This window comes from Hemibagrus wyckioides, linkage group LG13, assembly GCF_019097595.1.
Source record: "Hemibagrus wyckioides isolate EC202008001 linkage group LG13, SWU_Hwy_1.0, whole genome shotgun sequence".
NCBI classification, from domain to species: Eukaryota; Metazoa; Chordata; class Actinopteri; order Siluriformes; family Bagridae; genus Hemibagrus; species Hemibagrus wyckioides.
In genome coordinates, this window is record NC_080722.1 from 11,585,739 (window position 1) to 11,604,157 (window position 18,419).

At 37.9% G+C, this 18,419-nt stretch overlaps 1 protein-coding gene and 1 long non-coding RNA gene across 3 annotated transcripts; both read right to left on the reverse strand.

The window, feature by feature from the left end:
• Positions 1-593: 593 nt before the first annotated feature.
• On the reverse strand, positions 594-11,125 carry LOC131363959 (GTPase IMAP family member 8-like). The gene is made up of 7 exons (XM_058406963.1): positions 11,009-11,125; positions 6,351-6,402; positions 4,911-5,570; positions 3,444-4,166; positions 2,276-2,989; positions 1,844-1,934; positions 594-1,740 (listed from the first exon to the last, which is right to left on the reverse strand). Exons 1-7 carry the CDS (start codon positions 11,090-11,092, stop codon positions 1,641-1,643), a joined length of 2,424 nt encoding a protein of 807 aa, XP_058262946.1. The 5' UTR covers positions 11,093-11,125; the 3' UTR covers positions 594-1,640.
• Positions 11,126-11,989: 864 nt separating this feature from the next.
• Positions 11,990-13,245, reverse strand: LOC131363962 (uncharacterized). Of its 2 annotated transcripts, XR_009206406.1 has the most exons (3): positions 13,077-13,165; positions 12,905-13,008; positions 11,990-12,253 (listed from the first exon to the last, which is right to left on the reverse strand). It is a non-coding gene; the product is annotated as an uncharacterized LOC131363962 (long non-coding RNA). The 2 variants fall into 2 exon arrangements; XR_009206407.1 differs by having other exon boundaries at positions 11,990-13,008; positions 13,077-13,245.
• Positions 13,246-18,419: the final 5,174 nt, after the last annotated feature.

Below are 18,419 nucleotides of genomic sequence, written 5' to 3' on the forward strand. Positions count from 1 at the left end.
GAAATATTTTTTTTTTTGTTGGGAGACAAAGACTTTTGTTGAAGAATGATCTGCATCAGGTCTGGTGAATATTCCTGGAAACAATGCAGTTTTCTTTGCTTCTGTATTGAACCACAAGAAGTCAGGCCCCTTAACCAGACCTACTTTTCTTTTCATGTTCTTGTCCTCTTTCTTTCACACATTAATATATGCAAGAATGCAGCAGGGAAATAGGAAAATATGTAGAGGAGGCAGAGAGGTAGAAGAAATCTCTCATTGTGAAGAGAGACTACAGACTTTTCCATTTACCAAACTTCTGATATCAGCTGCATCTGACAAGTGAATGAGAATGGCGAACACACACACACAATTTTACTGCTAAACATTAGAGAAATGGGTTCATTAAGGTCATATAATTCAAGTAGGTTTTGTGATGTGGGCTAATCTAACTGTTATAAAGCTTTGTGTAATATAACTGAATAAATTTTGCTCCCACATTTATTATTTATTGATGTATTTTGATTAAAAAAATATTCTGATTGCCAGGAAATACAAATGAATTTTGGTGTAGAAACATTAACACAATAAAGCAGAAAAATGGTGGTGCAGTTTAAATTAACGTTTATTGATTGGTATATTAATTCAGACAGTGAATAAGCAGTGTGTTAACGTAAAAATACTCGCACTAATCCTGAGTAGTAGTGGACTGTAGATCTCTCCTCACCATCACACAGTCTTGTAGAACAGTTACTGTTCCCAAGCATTAAAATACTTCTCAAGTCAAAATGCCATGTTCCACCTACACAAACATTTGACCTTTAAACAGAATCACCCGCATACATAAAACCAAAATGACTGCAGACGAATAGTGGATTTGCCTTATTACAAATGATATTTATAATGTTTTGGCAGTTCAAATCAGAAACATATTTTGTCTGCCAAAGTTTCATTTGTTATTCAGTTAAGATATTTGACAAACGTTACATGATCTCATTGCTAAAGTACAATATGAATAATATGTGCAAGTAGTAGTAGTAGTAGTAATAGTAGTAACAGCAGCAGTAGTAATAACAATAATAATAATAACAGCACATGTCGTGTGAGAACATAGAGCCCTATTTCCTGTAGCATGTCTCCCTCTATTGGTCACAACATATCAAGACATTTCTAAGTAACTATGTATTCTGAGTACATGGTTTGCAGGTTTCTCTGCTTTACAAATATATAAAAAGGTATAAATTCTGACTTTAGTATTACAAACGTTTACTGACATTAATTCTTCACTTAGATAAAACTTTATATTGAGGTTATGCGAGTAATAAGAAAAGTATACATATTATGTAATCCACTATAATGTTTCTACTGAAGCATAAATACTGTTTAAAATACTAATACAATCACATTTTAAAAAGGTTTTTAACATTAATTAATTAAAACATTAATTATTTTATTGCACATACAGGAAAGCCAAAATGACTACATATAATATTGAGTAGAATACGGTGGTAGATTTTTATCACTTGTTGTTGCTAATAGTTTATTATTAGATGCTGCATTTCCTACTTAATCATCTGTCACTGGATCAAATTACACATAATAAAAATGTCAGTTCATCCAGTGCATTTACTTTGTATTTGTGACTGATGCTGCTTTTAGTCCTTTCACAGTTCCTTTTTTATTGTTAATTTCAGTGTCTCAGTTTTCAGCCTCTTGTCTTCTGCTGATTCTCTTATAGATTCCAGACTGGTGTCTGTCTCACCCCTGTTGATTTATATTTGAAGCAAACATCAGCTTCAGAAATGTGAATTGAACAAATGTGAATCATTTATGTGTCTGAACATATTCAATTTATTATGTTGCCTACCTTAATAATGGAGTGGTTGAAGTCTCAGTTTGCAGAGAATTAGCTGAGGAATAGCCAGAACTTTTATCATCATCATCATAGCCATCATCCACTGTTGAATCAGACAGAGTTTCATTAATGACTGTTAGGAAATCCAAAATAGCATTTTTAATTCAAGGCAAAACAGCAGAACGATAGATTTATTTATTTTGATTTAATGTATGATATATACATTATTCTAAAATACATCTACATATAAAACACAAATCTGTAGCCCTTTAGGGCCCAGGGTTGATGGAAAGGTCTTGTTTGTCAATTCCTTTTTGTCGAATTTCTCATACATGAAACTTTAAAAAGAATGTCTACAAATAACACAATTAAAACTATTCATTTGGTTAGGACATCTTTATTTTAATTTTCTTGATAAAAATTAATTTTTTTAAAATGACATACTTTTAGGTCGAAACTGGCTCATGCTGCCATATTCCTCTCTGACTTGTAACATCCTTTGTGAGGGTTGATTGCTGACAGTGGAACATTTCCTCTCAAATCTCTCACAGATTTCTTTGTCTAACTGAAAAGGACAGCTCTTGTTTTTTGCCACTACTTGTTCGATCATTCTCATCAGCTCAGGGACTTGCACGTCTTCTTTCTTCTCTTTAGTGTCCAAAACATGGTACCTGTTCCCACATTTTTCTACAAGCCACTGCAGCGCATCCCCTTCACTCTCAATGTGCAGTTCTATGTCTATGTCTTCCATCCAGCCTCCAGTGGTGAACAGCACTATGGTGTGATTCCAGACAGAGTCACCAAGAAGTTGCAGATATTCTTCAGTAATGAGTTTGTTCACCTCTTTGAAGGGAAAAGCTGCTCGCACAACCAGAAGGAAAACAACAGGTGCATCTTTGGAACAATGAGTATGAACACTCTCTACTATCTGCCAGTCAAGTTCAGGTGTTTCCTCCAAATCATGGTCCCAGTCCCAGCCTGGAGTGTCTACTACAACAACCTGTCTTCCTGCTACTAGTCCATGCTGCTGCTCACTCTGAAAAGTCTTTTGTCTGGAAAAACTGTTTTTGCCTAACATAATGTTTCCAACTGTGGTCTTTCCAGCTCTTCTATAACCAATTAGCACAATGTTGACCTCAGGATCACTAGACAAGGCTTCTGTAAGCAAACAGAAATATTCAGAAATTAATATTTCTCATTCATGAAATTCTCATTTATCTTTTTTTATTAGTTTGTACTTAGATATAATGTTGTTGAAACCCTATGTTTCATTCCTGTTTTCACTTGCTATATGAGCTATAAACCATTTATTTATGAGCCTCCACTTTTTTCTCTTTCTTTAAGTATACTTTAAAAAACAGCAATGTGCCATGTTTAGGATCTAGAAAGTCCTGTGAAAGCTGTTTCTCCTGATGACTCTAATAATTAAACTGAATATATGTTCACTGAATTCTCACCTCTCTTCAATGCCCATGAATACCAGATTTTTAATGTTAATGCTCCTACAAATGAACTATGAATAAATCTCTTCATATCCTGCTTGATAAATGAGCCCCATTGTATTCATGTGACTTTAAGAACAGATGAAAACCAATTTGCAATGATTTGTTACCTTTTTCAGATTCTGAACCAGTTGCTCCTCTTTTCTCCTCTTGTGTCTTCAGTCTCCTCTTTTTAGCTTTGTCTTCTGCAATCTTCCTCTTCTCTTGAACCTCCTGCAAAATCATCTGATCCATTTCAAAATGGCCACCACCGTTACTAGCAACAACCTCATCAATCTTTTCAAGCAGTTCAGAAACCTGAGAGCGATCGTCCTTCTTGTTGTTGTTGAACACATGGTACATGTTGTTACATTTCTTCACTAGCCACTGGAGAGCTTTCCCTTGACTCTCAATGAACTGCTCAATCGTTGTTTCTCCCAGAAAGTCCCCACATGTGAACAGCACCATGGTGTATCTCCAAACATTCTCACCAAAAAGCTGAAAGTGGCACTCCATTGTCCTTCTGTTCATTTCAGTGAATGAAGTGTCTAAACGGACAAGCACAAGCACAATGTGGGGGCCTGGTGGACACTGAGTTACACTAAGCACTATGTCCTGCTTGCAAAGCTCAGTAGTGTATGCGAATGGGTGAATTCTCCAACGGCCTGGAATATCCACTACAGTAACATGCCTTCCTTGAACGTCTCCTTCACTTTTTACACACTTTGACATCCTCCTTTTGGGAAATGTCATAAATGCCTCCTGTGCAAGGATTGTGTTTCCTGTTGAGCTCTTTCCAGAAAACTGATAACCTGTTAGCAAAACTCTGACCTCAAAACTGTGGCTTGTGCTTACTAAAAATAAAATAAAAATAAAGAGCAAAATAGAATCAAGATAATTATAAATCTCATTATTCTGCATTAAATCATAAGGAAACACTATGACATAAGCTAACATAAGCTGGCTATTTGTTTTATGTTAAAGCTGCAGTGTACAATTGTACTGTAATAGATGTGATTACAGAAGTTTTTATATGTCTAGATAACTTTACCCAGCTAGCATGTGCTGCAGGCTCTGTGTTGTGTACTGATTTCAGAGAATGAGTACAGTAACTGTGGCATTGATCATCAAAGCTTACATTATATAACAATCAGTGGCGGCTAACTGTCACTAAAAGACAAGGCTGAGGCTGTGATCTTAAACCTAGTGTTTGGGAAGTGTTATGATTACTGTAATCAATAACTAATACTGACATGATGATAACAGAAATTTTATATCTTTAGAGTTTATTTAGTCATTGCAATTGAGGAAGTAGGAGAGTTGGTCGAGGGGCTAGCACCACCTTCCCTTAAAACAACAATTGCTAGAGAAGTCTTTGGAGTTGCAAATTATTGAGCTGCATCCTATCAGATAACTCCACATGGTGGTGGAGCGCACATCCCTTCTCTAAAGCAGGTTAACTTGTTTTTTCTACCAATAAGAGCTATTTGTAAAAATATCTAAATCTTATATCCTACAGACAGGATGTATGATTTATATGTCTGATTTACCAACAATTTTAAATCAAAATTATAACAAATATATAATATTCTACTGACCCATTTTTGATCTCAGCATTTTTCTGTGCTTCTGAGTCATTAGTAGTCTTTGTTCTGCTCGATTATCTTCAGCTTCCCTCCATTTCTGTACAAGGTAGATCTTCCTGTGTATCTCACAGTGTTTGCCTTTGTTTTTCTGTAGCATCTCATCTATCTTCTTCAGTAGCTCTGTGACCTGAATTCTGTCACCATGGTCTGTGTTGCTGAGAACATGATATCTGTCTCCACATTTATCTGTAATCCTCTTGAAAGCTGCTCCTGATCCCTTTACACATTTTTCTTGCTGGTTGTCAGAAGAGTATAATAATATTGTATGATCCCAAACTTCCTGGCCAAGAAGCTCCATGTGTTCCTTCATTGAGATAGCCATAGCCTTTGTGACCTCCTCCTCACCAATGGCTAGAAGGATGGCATGAGGTCCAGGATCACACAGAAGCATGCTGAGCATTAGCTCTTGCTTATCACGCTTTACTGTGTCAATCAGTGGAAGTCTGGACCATCGATTAGGTGTGACTACTACTGTTAATTTTCTACCAGCTATCTCTCCATCCCTCTTTATGCACTTGCTACTCTGAGATCCAAACACCTCTCTCCCAAGGATGATGTTTCCAATTGAAGCCACATCAACCTCACTGGGTCCAATTATGATAATCCTCAGATCTGAGAGAGATGTGAAATTTCTAGTCAGTTATGTAATCTTTTGTCATTTGGCCTGTCATTCTAATGACAATACAATGAACTAAACATAAACACATCCTTTTGTTACAGCATCTAAACAGAACAATATATAATGACTTGCAAATCTATTGAACCACCCAGAAATTAATCAGATTTACTCAAATAACTAATGATAAATATTCATATTCTTTTTGCCAGCATTTTATTGAAAAAGGTCTTTGAATGTTGGTTTTCTTTTTCTTTTTTGTTTTTAGAAGTTGGTGAGGGCCACAGAATAGTTATTTAGGTGCTGATAAATAAACCATTATTAAAAATTATGTTCATGTTATAATTATAATTGAAGGATGGTGTACTTTCTTGTACCCACAATTGTAGTTTTGATTCTCTTTTCTTTGTTTCTTCTCAAATTTTCTATGTCTGAATTTCAGAACTGTTCTGGAAGGGTTTGGTTAGCTGCTTGAGCTTAACTATAAAGCAAAATAACGTTAGTTGTCTAACATTTCCAACATTCCTCTTTCAGGAACAGGTTCATTTATATTTAGATCACATGAAAGTTTTTCTCATAACAGCTGGACACCATGCAACTAAATCTGACTGAAATGCAAATGGTTGCACCGTGATTTTTCCTTTAAATCATATTTTGTGCAGATCAGTGAAATACAATCCCTAATCTGTTTCAGCACTGTGATATTAAGAAACAGTTACATGATCAGAGAAACAATTACAGTTGATCAATGTTCACGAATAATCTGTGAAATTCACCTGATTCTTGAGGTGGGTCTCCAATTGAAGCCATTCTTCGTGCTGTCACAACCTAGAAATATGTTCACACTCCAAATTTAGAGCTGGGCAAAAAAGCACTCAAGACTGTTTTAATGAAAAAAAAAAGATAAAAGGAGACAAAAATATAGCTTTTTATATGTAGAGAGGAGGAGGGAGAGAAAAGGAGGGAAAGAGAGAAACAGACACAAACAAGCAGTCAGGATTGTTTTAATGTACACGATCACGTCTTCAAAATAAAAAGATTAAGAAAAAAGAAAAAAGGTGACAAAAATATAGCATTTTATTCATAGAGAAAGAAGGGGGAAAGAGAGAGAGAGAACAAGCAGGCGAGAGAGAGAGAGAGAGAGAGAGGGAGTTTTGAGTTTGAGTAAAAACCACCTTTATTGGGTCAGTCAGAAAGCTAAGACAAAACTTATACTAAACCACTGATATAAAAAGCCAAACAACAATAATTATTTATATGTTAACATGAAAAAAAGATAAATAAATAAATGGGGTAAACCCTTCTCCTCAATAGAATATAACATGGCACATGATTTTAAATTCAAGAGTAACTCCTTATTTTCTTTGTAAAGCACACACTACAATCTCTTTATGCTCCAAGTATGTATAAACACTGGCAGTTTCCCCACAAACTCACAGTATGCATATTCAAGTCTGACTTTAGATAATGAAAAACAAAACACCTTTGCCTGTTTGCCTGTCAGAGGCTGTCTGGTGAAGAAGACGAGGGATGGCTAAAGGAGCATATGGGTGAGAGGATGCCAGCATGAGAGTTCCAGACTGCCGAGCGAGAGTGCCACAGTGGTGGCGACAACAGACAAACCGGCGTGAGCTGAGCAGACGAGTTAGCGGGAGTACAAGTGAGCTGAGGTGCAGTGAGCACGACGATGACTGAAAGTTGTTACAACGAGGGATTTCAACAGGACTGGGAAGATCATGGCTGCCCAGTCATATTGTGAGTACCATTTTTAGTATTTGATCCATTCCAGGCAGTTTCATGGATGAAGACTAAGCTTATTTGACATCACTTAAAGTGTATAAGTGGAGACTATGACAGAAATTCATTGCCAACATCCTAGCCTATAGGCCTGTGACACTGGCTTGGGGTGGGACTGTGTACACAAGAGTATAGTAATAGTATCTTTTTATATGTGAAGTGGGCTGGAGATACTGGCAGTGTTTTGTTTTATCTTTCCATAGTGGTGATGTGATCTGGGAGTACCTGTTGAGTTGGGACTAAAACAGGACTATTTTAGAAATTATGTTTTCTAGCAAATAAATGCTTGTTATGTGATTTTATTCCTTGAGTGTCTGTGGAAGCCTCACCCTCTGTGGAGAATTTGAGTGGTACTGAGTTCAAATTGGTCAACAGAAAGGGATAAATTGAGTCCTGGATCTTAGTAAAAAAAAAATCCAAGGTGGTGTAGTCAGCTACTGATTAGTTAAAGAAAGAAACTGCCCTGAAATATATTGGTGCTCTCCCCTTAGTCACATTTGGCATAGTTGGCAGGTTCTTTAAACCTGTGTGAGGGCTGGAGGACATCTTTTGACACTCAAGTGGTAGATCAAAATAAGTAACTGTAAAAATGATGATGCCAGTTTTCCCTGGTGCTCCCTGGGTTCCCAAATTCAGTGGGGATAGTAGTGAATTGAGAGATGTAGATTGGAAGGAGCAAAATTCAAGGTCTCTTAGAGGCTCAAGAAATGCCTCAAGAAAAAGTTAAGATTTTATTAGGCGCTTTGGGTGGGGTTGCAACTTGATCAAGGTATGCTGGAGAAGTCTGTTTGCCGTGTCCGTTGTTTTTAGGTCACATTTTTTCATTTGTAAGCAGATGTCAGATGAGCCTTTTAAAGTTTTTGTTTTGCATTTGAGAGAATTGTTTTGTAGGTTGCAGTGGCACAGCTGAGAGGGAACCCTTGTTAAAGATCAGTTGAAGGAACAGTTATTGATGGGGATGGAGGAAGGCCTGATGTTGAGGGCTTTAAAGATGTATGCCCATCGCAACTTAGATGGAACATTTGCTGAACTGCACCAGGAGGCCCTGTCCTTGAAGAAGACGTATGGCCAACCAACGTATGAGACTACTTGTGCTGCTGTATGCCTGTCTGATGTATGTAATTCTCATTCTGGATAGCTGAGTTGAAAAGCAAGATCTTGAAGGCAGTCAAGGGACAAATTCGAGAGCTGACTCAAGAAGTGATGAAGGAGCTGAGGCCTCCTACCCCTGCAATTCCTACAGTTTGGATCTGTACAACTATACTGCCCTGTTATAGAGGTCCAAACTGCAGGGCTATGTACTTCAATTAATATCCAAGGGACCAAACACTCCTTTATTGCTGATTGCCCTATGGTGGATGTTTTGATTCAGAATATTCCCTGTAAAGGCTTGTTAGACACAGTTAGATACACAAATAACTTTAACGCAACAGAGTATGTTAGACGAGAAGTTCCCTACATATAAATTTTTTGTGGCAGGCATCCGACTTCCAGAGTGAGGTGTTATGGTGAAGGATGAATTTTCCACTAACCCTCTAATTATTGGAATGAATGTGATTTGATCATGTTGGTGTGCCCTTTTTCATGGCCCAAATCAGACGTTCTCTTTCCAGAGCCCTACAGAACAGTGAGTGTGGATGTAGGTTATGGCGACATGTCAGAACATTGCTGCTTGTACCCAGGATCATAGAGTTCTAGGCTATGTGTGGCCAGCCAGTCATCACAAGATATGGATTCCACCTCAAAGTGAGATGATTTTGTGGGGGTATGCCCAAATGGGACTGCAGAATTGCAACTATTGTATCTTAGTGGAACCCCTGGATTAGTCGGATGGAGTGAAAAAAAAAGTTTTCTGCAGCACGGACTGTGGCTGTAATTAAAAATGGTAGGATCCATGTCCGACTGTGTCGGTATCAGAGTTTTTCATTTGTAAGCAGATGTCAGATGAGCCTTTTAAAGTTTTTGTTTTGCATTTGAGAGAATTGTTTTGTAGGTTGCAGTGGCACAGCTGAGAGGGAACCCTTGTTGAAGATCAGTTGAAGGAACAGTTATTGATGGGGATGGAGGAAGGCCTGATGGTGAGGGCTTTAAAGATGTATGCCCATTTAAAGATGTTTGCCCTCTTCCTCCAATGATGTATAAGGAGATGAAGCTTTTACTGACAGGTATGCTAGAAAGGGGAGACATTTCTGAGTGTAATAGCCCATGGGCAGCTCCGGTAGTCATGGTCAATAAGAACGATGGAAGTTGGCAATTTTGGGTTGATTACAGGAAGTTGAATGCATTCACAAAGATGACTTTCCACTCCCTCGAATTGAGGAAACGTTGACCACATTAACTCTAAGTTCTAAGCTTGTGCTCCGAGATGGGCTGTTGTACAAGAGAATGAATGACCTGAGTTCACAGGAGTTGCATTTCCAGATCATTTGCCCAGCCTCCAGACGAGAAGATACCATGAGGCATTAACACACGCAGGGCTCGCATGGACACTCTCTGGCTTGCAGAAGGCATGGAATAATGGTAAGGCCCCACTTAATCCAATCGTGGTGTCCTTTCCTGACCCTAGGACGTCTAGGCAACCTTTGTCAAAATATTCTAGTGGTTGTTGACACATGGCTGCCCAGTCATATTGTGAGTACCGTTTTTAGTATTTGATCCATTCCAGGCAGTTTGATGAATTAAGACCTGAACTTATTTGACATCGCTTCAAGTGTATAAGTAGAGTTTACCTTTCCCTAGTGGTGAGGTGATCTGGGAGAACCTGTTGAGTTGGGACTAAACCAGGACTATTGCTGCTGGCCAGAAAGACATCATACACAGACTGCTTATAGACTGCTTATGGACTGCACCTTTTCCGCGAATCATTCCTTTTTATATGTTTGCTATTTTTAAAGTTTTTCCATGTTTTCTGGTAAATAAAAGCTTGTTATGTGTTTATACTCCTTGAGTGTCTGTTGATGCCTCACCCTCTGTGGAAAATTTGAGTGGTACTGAGTTCAAATTGGTGAACAGAAAGGGATAAATTGAGTTCTGGGTCTCTGTAAAAAAAAAAAAGTCCAGGTGGTGTAGTCGGCTACTGATTAGTTACAAAGAAAAAAAGACTGCCCTGTAATATATTGCTGTTCTCCCCTGTCACACATACACCAAGTTCTCCCTCTATGCTTCAGATGGAAGGAGATCTCGAACATGTTTTCAGGAGAGTCAAGGACATGAATACTTGTCATTTTAAGACATGACATTATTTAATTCCGGGTGTTTAAAGCCCATTTATATTATTTTAAAAGAACTAGCTATTATCACGATCTTAAGAGTTCACAGAAAGTTTTTAATAATATCTCTTAAACAGTGGCAAACAGTGGTGAAGGATTTACTTACATTATAATTTATTATAATTCCACTCACTAAGAGCTGATTAACAAGGCATTCACCTTTTCAAAAACGCTTTTACAGAAAGCGATCTGATCTTTTTCTCCGATTTTCAGGAGGACATCCTCCACCATTACACTCTCTACATGTATGCACCTGAAGCCATGACCGAGAGATAAAAGTGACATCCCTTCAATCACATTTTGAATATATGTATATTTGGTTTAAACAAAAGAAAGCAAGTAAAAAAAAATAAATAAAAAAAATTTACCTGTATCTGAGCTGTAGGACGCAACCTCTCCTCACACACAGCAGTGAGAAATGAAGAGAGAATAAACACAGAACCTGTGTGCATTCAGGAAAAACTGGATGGACTTCTTTGTGAGAAAAAGGAAAAGTAGTTGAGTCATGTGACTCCTACAATGAAAACTGACAGAACCACATAAACGAAACAACTGAGAATGATGCTTTTTTTGCCGATAGATAGATAGATACTTTATTGATCCCGAAGGAAATTCCAGATATCCAGCAGCAATGGAGACAGTAACACAAAGACAGGTTGTAAATTGCACAGTCTATCTTACAAATAGTCAGTATGCACAAATAAGAGAAATGAGGTTAATTGCAGTGCACCCTTGCTGTCCAATTTTATATGTAACAGTGACAGTGCAAAGGTATTATTTGTTCAAATACCAAAGTAATTGTGCAAAAAGCAGCATAAAAGTGACAATGAAATGGAGATTTGGTAGATTAAAAAAAAATACAAACCACACAACAATCCCAATGTGTCTCATGTGTAATGAACCTTTCATCACATCAAATACATACACATCTACACACAAGTTTGCTGATACTTAAAAATAAGAGAAACTGCAGGCCACAAACAACCTTTGGGGACCACTGCAGCTCTGAGATTCCCAACCATGTTACTGTGTGTAGCTGCAGTGGGCAGGAGTCTTGGTTGAGGAGAGTGTGTTTACTCCCAAGGGGAGATTTGTGCAAAAACTGCTTCCCAGGTCGCCACAAAGGCTAGCCAGCAGAAGCAGGCTGTAAGCGAGAAGCAAGCATGTGTGGCGTCCGTGGTGGGTAACAAAATAAAGACTCGAATGTAAAAATTAAGTTCAATATAGATAAAGATGAAAACCAACATTGAATTTCCGACTACGCCCCTTGGGCACCGCCCTAGAAAATTAGCAGAGCCCAACAAGGCTCGCACAGATTCGTTTGGCACACAGGGTCAGAGACAGTAAGGGTCCATACAAGAATATAGTTTATTTAGGGAGAGAAAATATAATGTAAAACAATAAAACCAAGTTCATTCACTGATTTCACACTCAAACTTCTAAAACTGCATCTCTTAATGACAGATGGACGCAGACAGGCTCTATTCGCAAGTAAGATAGAACACTTCAGTCTCCATTATTAATACACACATACACCCAGTGCACTCACAACCACCTCCCAAGGAGCACGACACCCGTGTAGGAAGCACTGAACCAAAGAGCAGCCACAATCCCTGCCAACACAAGAGATACAAATTAAAACAAAGAAAACCAACAGATGGAAAAATTACAACGGATGGATAACTTAATGACTTGGTTGTCCACCCCAAAACAAACAGCGTACATATAGAAATAAAGAAATTAACTACAATATGGGATTTGTCTACTAAGAGACAAAATCCCCCCAAAAAAGGAAACAACCTTAAATACAGGAAAATAACAAAAAAAAGGAAAATAATTAATCTTAATGAAAATAACAAAAAATAAAATAAAATGTAAAACAGCAACACTAATGTCAGAATTAGAAGCCCCTTAAAAGAGTATTACAGTTCAGTCACTGGTTATGAGGGTTTTGCACAAACAAGGAATTCACCTTTTAAAGCCAGTGTACCAATCCACATTTAATTTAGCATCACATTAACTTGGAGGATCAGATTCAATTCACGTGTCGATTAAACAGCAAAACATGTATTAAAGCAGCATGTTGGCTAAACAAGGATACCGTCCATGTGGTGCACTTCCAAACACTTGGACGCTGGTATAAAACCCAATGTAGAACGTGGAGCACCCAGGTATGTGGAACTCAACTCTTGCACTCCTTAAACAAATTAAAGATGTTAGTTTCGCTGTAGCGATAGCACAAGACATCGAGAAATTATACATACCGTTGTGCACTTCCAGGATATATAGTAAAGGGACAGACAGCAGGCTCCTCTAGCATGAAACAAAAGGCAACCCGTCGCCTGAATATTCAAGCCTCCCTACGAAACTAAAACAAGCATGCAGTAAGCATCCGATTGTCTTAATTTAGAAAGAACCCACAACACAGTGCCATACCGTCTCTCGTGTCCACCAGCGGTTCCTAGCATCAAACAATAGCATGTCGATGACGTCACGGTCCACCAATGATGACGCATACGAAGCCAAAGACCCTCTCAGTTTTTATACCCTCCAGGGCATCTTCCGATTGGCTAAAACTTAATGAGCGCAATGACCTTCCACACATGCAACTTCTACCTACCACACTACCACAATATTTGCATCACATCACCATGAGGGCATTTGACCTTTAAGCAGAATCGCCTGCATATATAAAACCAAAATGACTGCAGATGAATAGTGGATTTGTCATATTATGTTCAGAATGGTTTGGCAGTTTCCTAACTGCATAACCTACTAAATCAGAAAACATATTCTGTCTGCCAAAGTTTACTTTATTATACAAGTAAGATATTTGACAAAATTTACATTCTCTCATTGCTAATGTACAAGAGGAACCATATGTGCAGCTAGTAGCAGTAGTAGTAGTAATAATAATAAAAGCACATTTCAGTTGTGGTAAAATAGAGCCATATTTCCTGTAGCATATCTCCCTTTGTTGGTCACAACATATCAAATCATGTAGGATTTATAACAAGTACCTCTTTATAAATTCTGAGATTTTACTTATATACATACATACTGTGTATATACTTATAGGTTTTACTATTTTACAAATATAGAACAGGCAAAAATAACGACTTTAGTATTGCAAAAGTTTACTGACATTCATTCTTCACTTAAATAATACCTTATACTATGGAACAAAATAATAAGAAAATTATACAGACAATGTAAACCATAATAAAATTCCTGATGTATACACTATATTGCCAAAAGTATTCGCTCACCCATCCAAATAATCAGAGTCAGGTGTTCCAATCACTTCCATGGCCACAGGTGTATAAAATCAAGCACCTAGGCATGCAGACTGTTTTTACAAACATTTGTGAAAGAATGGGTCGCTCTCAGGAGCTCAGTGAATTCCAGCGTGGAACTGTGATAGGATGCCACCTGTGCAACAAATCCAGTCGTGAAATTTCCTCGCTCCTAAATATTCCACAGTCAACTGTCAGCTGTATTATAAGATCGTGGAAGTGTTTGGGAACGACAGCAACTCAGCCACGAAGTGGTAGGCCACGTAAACTGACGGAGCGGGGTCAGCGGATGCTGAGGCGCATAGTGTGAAGAGGTCGCCAACTTTCTGCAGAGTCAATCGCTACAGACCTCCAAACTTCATGTGGCCTTCAGATTACCTCAAGAACAGTGCGCAGAGAGATTCATGGAATGGGTTTCCATGGCCGAGCAGCTGCATCCAAGCCATACATCACCAAGTGCAATGCAAAGCGTCGGATGCAGTGGTGTAAAGCGCGCCGCCACTGGACTCTAGAGCAGTGGAGACGCGTTCTCTGGAGTGACGAATCGCGCTTCTCCATCTGGCAATCTGATGGACGAGTCTGGGTTTGGCGGTTGCCAGGAGAACGGTACTTGTCTGACTGCATTGTGCCAAGTGTAAAGTTTGGTGGAGGGGGGATTATGGTGTGGGGTTGTTTTTCAGAAGCTGGGCTTGGCCCCTTAGTTCCAGTGAAAGGAACTCTGAATGCTTCAGCATACCAAGACATTTTGGACAATTCCATGCTCCCAACTTTGGGAACAGTTTGGAGCTGGCCCCTTCCTCTTCCAACATGACTGTGCACCAGTGCACAAAGCAAGGTCCATAAAGACATGGATGACAGAGTCTGGTGTGGATTAACTTGACTGGCCTGCACAGAGTCCTGACCTCAACCCGATAGAACACCTTTGGGATGAATTAGAGCGGCGACTGAGAGCCAGGCCTTCTCGTCCAACATCAGTGTGTGACCTCACAAATGCGCTTCTGGAAGAATGGTCAAAAATTCCCATAAACACACTCCTAAACCTTGTGGACAGCCTTCCCAGAAGAGTTGAAGCTGTTATAGCTGCAAAGGGTGGACCGACGTCATATTGAACCCTATGGATTAGGAATGGGATGTCACTTAAGTTCATATGCGAGTCAAGGCAGGTGAGCGAATACTTTTGGCAATATAGTGTACATACTGTACTGCATAAAACATCAAAACACACTTTTTTAAATATATTACATCCTTAAATTATTTTATTCTTTTTTTATGATTATTTCAGTGTCTCAGTTTTCAGCCTCTTGTCTTCTGTTGATTCTCTTATAGATTTCAGACTGGAGTCAGGGTCTGATTTTGAGTGTATGGGAATAGACAGGTCTCTCAGAGTTCTGCTCTTATTGAAGTTGTTGAGTGACTCACCCCTGTTGGTTTATATTTGAAGCAAATATCACTTTTAGTCAGATACCATTGAATGTGTATCATTTATGTCTGAACATTTGTCTATGTTTATTATTTTGCCTACCTTGATGATGGAGCAGGCTGCAGAGATAGAGCTGAGCCAAAGCCAGGGCTCTTATGCACTGTTGAATCAGACAGAGTTTGAGGACAGAGTCCAAAATTATATTTTTAATTTAGGCAAAACAGCAGAATGATTTTTTTAAATTAAATAGATGTATTTAATATATGCCATTATACATTATTCTAAAATACTTCAAAATAATTGTTGATAAATAACAATTAAAACGATTAATTTTGCTAGGAAAAAAACAAGATTGTAGTATAACACTGCAGATCATTATTTTAGTTTCCTTGATAAAAATGATTCTTTAAAAAAATATTACTGTTAGGTAGAGGCCAGCTCATTCCCTTCTGACTTGTAACATCCTTTGTGAGGGTTGATTGCTGACAGCAGAAAATTTCCTCTCAAATTTCTCACAGATTTCTTTGTCTAACTGAAAAGGACAGCTCTTGTTATTTGCCACTACTTGTTCCATCTTTCTCACAGTAGGTTATTGGAGAATAATATTATGTGATAAAGATAAAGGGAATTTGACTAATAAAAAAATAATCAGGTTCAGGAAAGTAGTTACATTTACCATTGTAGAAAACCTGCGTTTCTTTCCTGTTTTCACTTAAGCTATACAAGATATAACCAGCCAGGCATTCATCAGCCTCTCTTTTTTACTCATTATTTAAATACCATTAAAAAACCCCACAATGTGTCATGTTTAGAATTTAGAAAGTTCTAGAAAAGTAAGTAGAAAATTTTTAGAAAATCCTCTCTCCTGATGATTCTGTAATAATTAAACTGAATGTAAATACATATATTTGTAGCATTGGGACTCATTTATCAATCAGTCAGTAAAGTTAAAGTAAATGTTAAGTTTTAGTAAAGTGGATAAATGAATGTTAACAAATTAATTCACAGAATCTGCCAGATTTACTAAAGAAAATTACCTGCCACATGCATGGCACTTTTTATTTACTCTTTTTAGCTTTGTCTTCTGCCATCTTCCTCTTCTCTTGAACCTCCTGCAAAATCATCTGATCCATTTCAAAATGGCCACCACCGTTACTAGCGACAACCTCATCAATCTTTTCAAGCAGTTCAGAAACATGAGAGCGATCGTCCTTGTTGTTGTTGTTGAAAACATGAGAAACATGTTGTTACATTTCTTCACTAGCCACTGTAGAGCTTTCCCCTCACTCTCAATAAACTGCTCAATCATTGTTTCTCCCAGAAAGTCCCCACATGTGAACAGCACCGTGGTGTATCTCCAAACATTCTCACCAGGATTGTGTTTCCTGTTGAGCTCTTGAGTACAAAAACAGAATCTTGTGTACGTTTAGAAAACTGGATGGACTACATTGTGATTTAAATGAAAGAAAACTCCTCAGTACACTCTAAAAGATAAAAATAAAAGTTGAATCCCACACCAATTCAATGAAACAACTGAGAATGAGGAAATGTCAGGTATTTGTTTTACCCTGGATTCTTTTGGTAAATTAAAAAAATATATAAACCCCAAAACAATCCCAATGTGTTTAAAGTGTAATAAGCCTCTCTTCTATTCAAACAAATACACATCTACGTAAGTTTGCTGACATTTATTAAAAAAAAGAGTAGCACACTTTTAGCTGCATATTTTCATGGTTCATTGTTTATTCTCTGATATTTTTTATATTCACAAAAATATAGCAATTGCATATTATTATATTTCATTATATAAACTGTACATGAAAGATGCACCAAATGTCTTTTTTTACGCTGCACAATATTCACGAATGTCTAAAGAGAAAATTTCCTCTCTTTTTATTTAGCTTTATACACACCCTTCACTCAATTAATTAGTTATAGCTACACTCTCGCTCAGCTTCAGTTATTATATTGGTGACAAGGTAGATATAAATATACTAACAGCAGCCTGTCTTTTGCTATGCAGGCCTCCAACACAGCATTCATTCTAGTGCAACAAACATGAGTGTTATTGCTCATTCATTTCTACCTACAACACGGACAGGGATGAAGGAAGGTGTTAAATAGTCTTACAAGCTAAAGTCAATAATAAATATAATAACTACAAGATCTCTATATGTTAAGTGTAATTAATAAAAGGGTGTGTGAATGTAGCTACAAGGCATACAATATGTGTATGTAATTGCATATCTGCAATAGTGCTGTAGTAGTGTTTCAATACAAGAGCCTGAGCTTTGGACTGAAGCACGAGTTTGGACTATAGTACAGTTGGTACAAAGTCGACAGTCTGCATGTTTCTCAAAATACAGGCTCAAATTTGTCGGGCTGATGTGGCATGGTCTGAACACATGGGGTGTGAATTACTGACTGAAATGTGTGAATTGGTCTATTCAATGTTTCAGTATAACACCTGTGATCATACCATAAAATATGACTATAGTTTTATAATAGTCTTAACAGGACATAAATACACAGGTATATACATTTGGACTTGTATGCAGTATTGCAATATTTTTTCATACTATAGTCAAAAGTAAATGCTAAATTATTTTATTACAGTAAAGCTCCTTTAGTTTTAAAGTATCTTCATATTTCTTTCCAATTCCATATACACTATTACTGTATGGCAGAGCTCCAAATGGTACAGTTAATAGCAGTCATGAGGGGTTGACTTAACATGTCCTAAGTAATGTTTTTAGCTGGTCTTCTTACCACTCCTTTAGATCCCCTGAGGAATGGAGGCCCAGATAAAGCTGTCCATATAGGACTTGCCATGGCATGTGATCTTGAGGCATTCCGATAACATTCTCAAGCCAACACAGTTTGTGTTCAGTGATTCAGTGTTCAGTTGCCTTCATCCTCTTGCAGTCTATTCTAGTGAGCACTTTAGAATATCGTACATGTTTACACCACATGATCCTCACGATTCCATGCAGGCAACTTATATGAAAGTGCTCTAGCAACCCTAGATGTCGGCTGAATGTGACCCAGGCTCTGTAGCTGTCT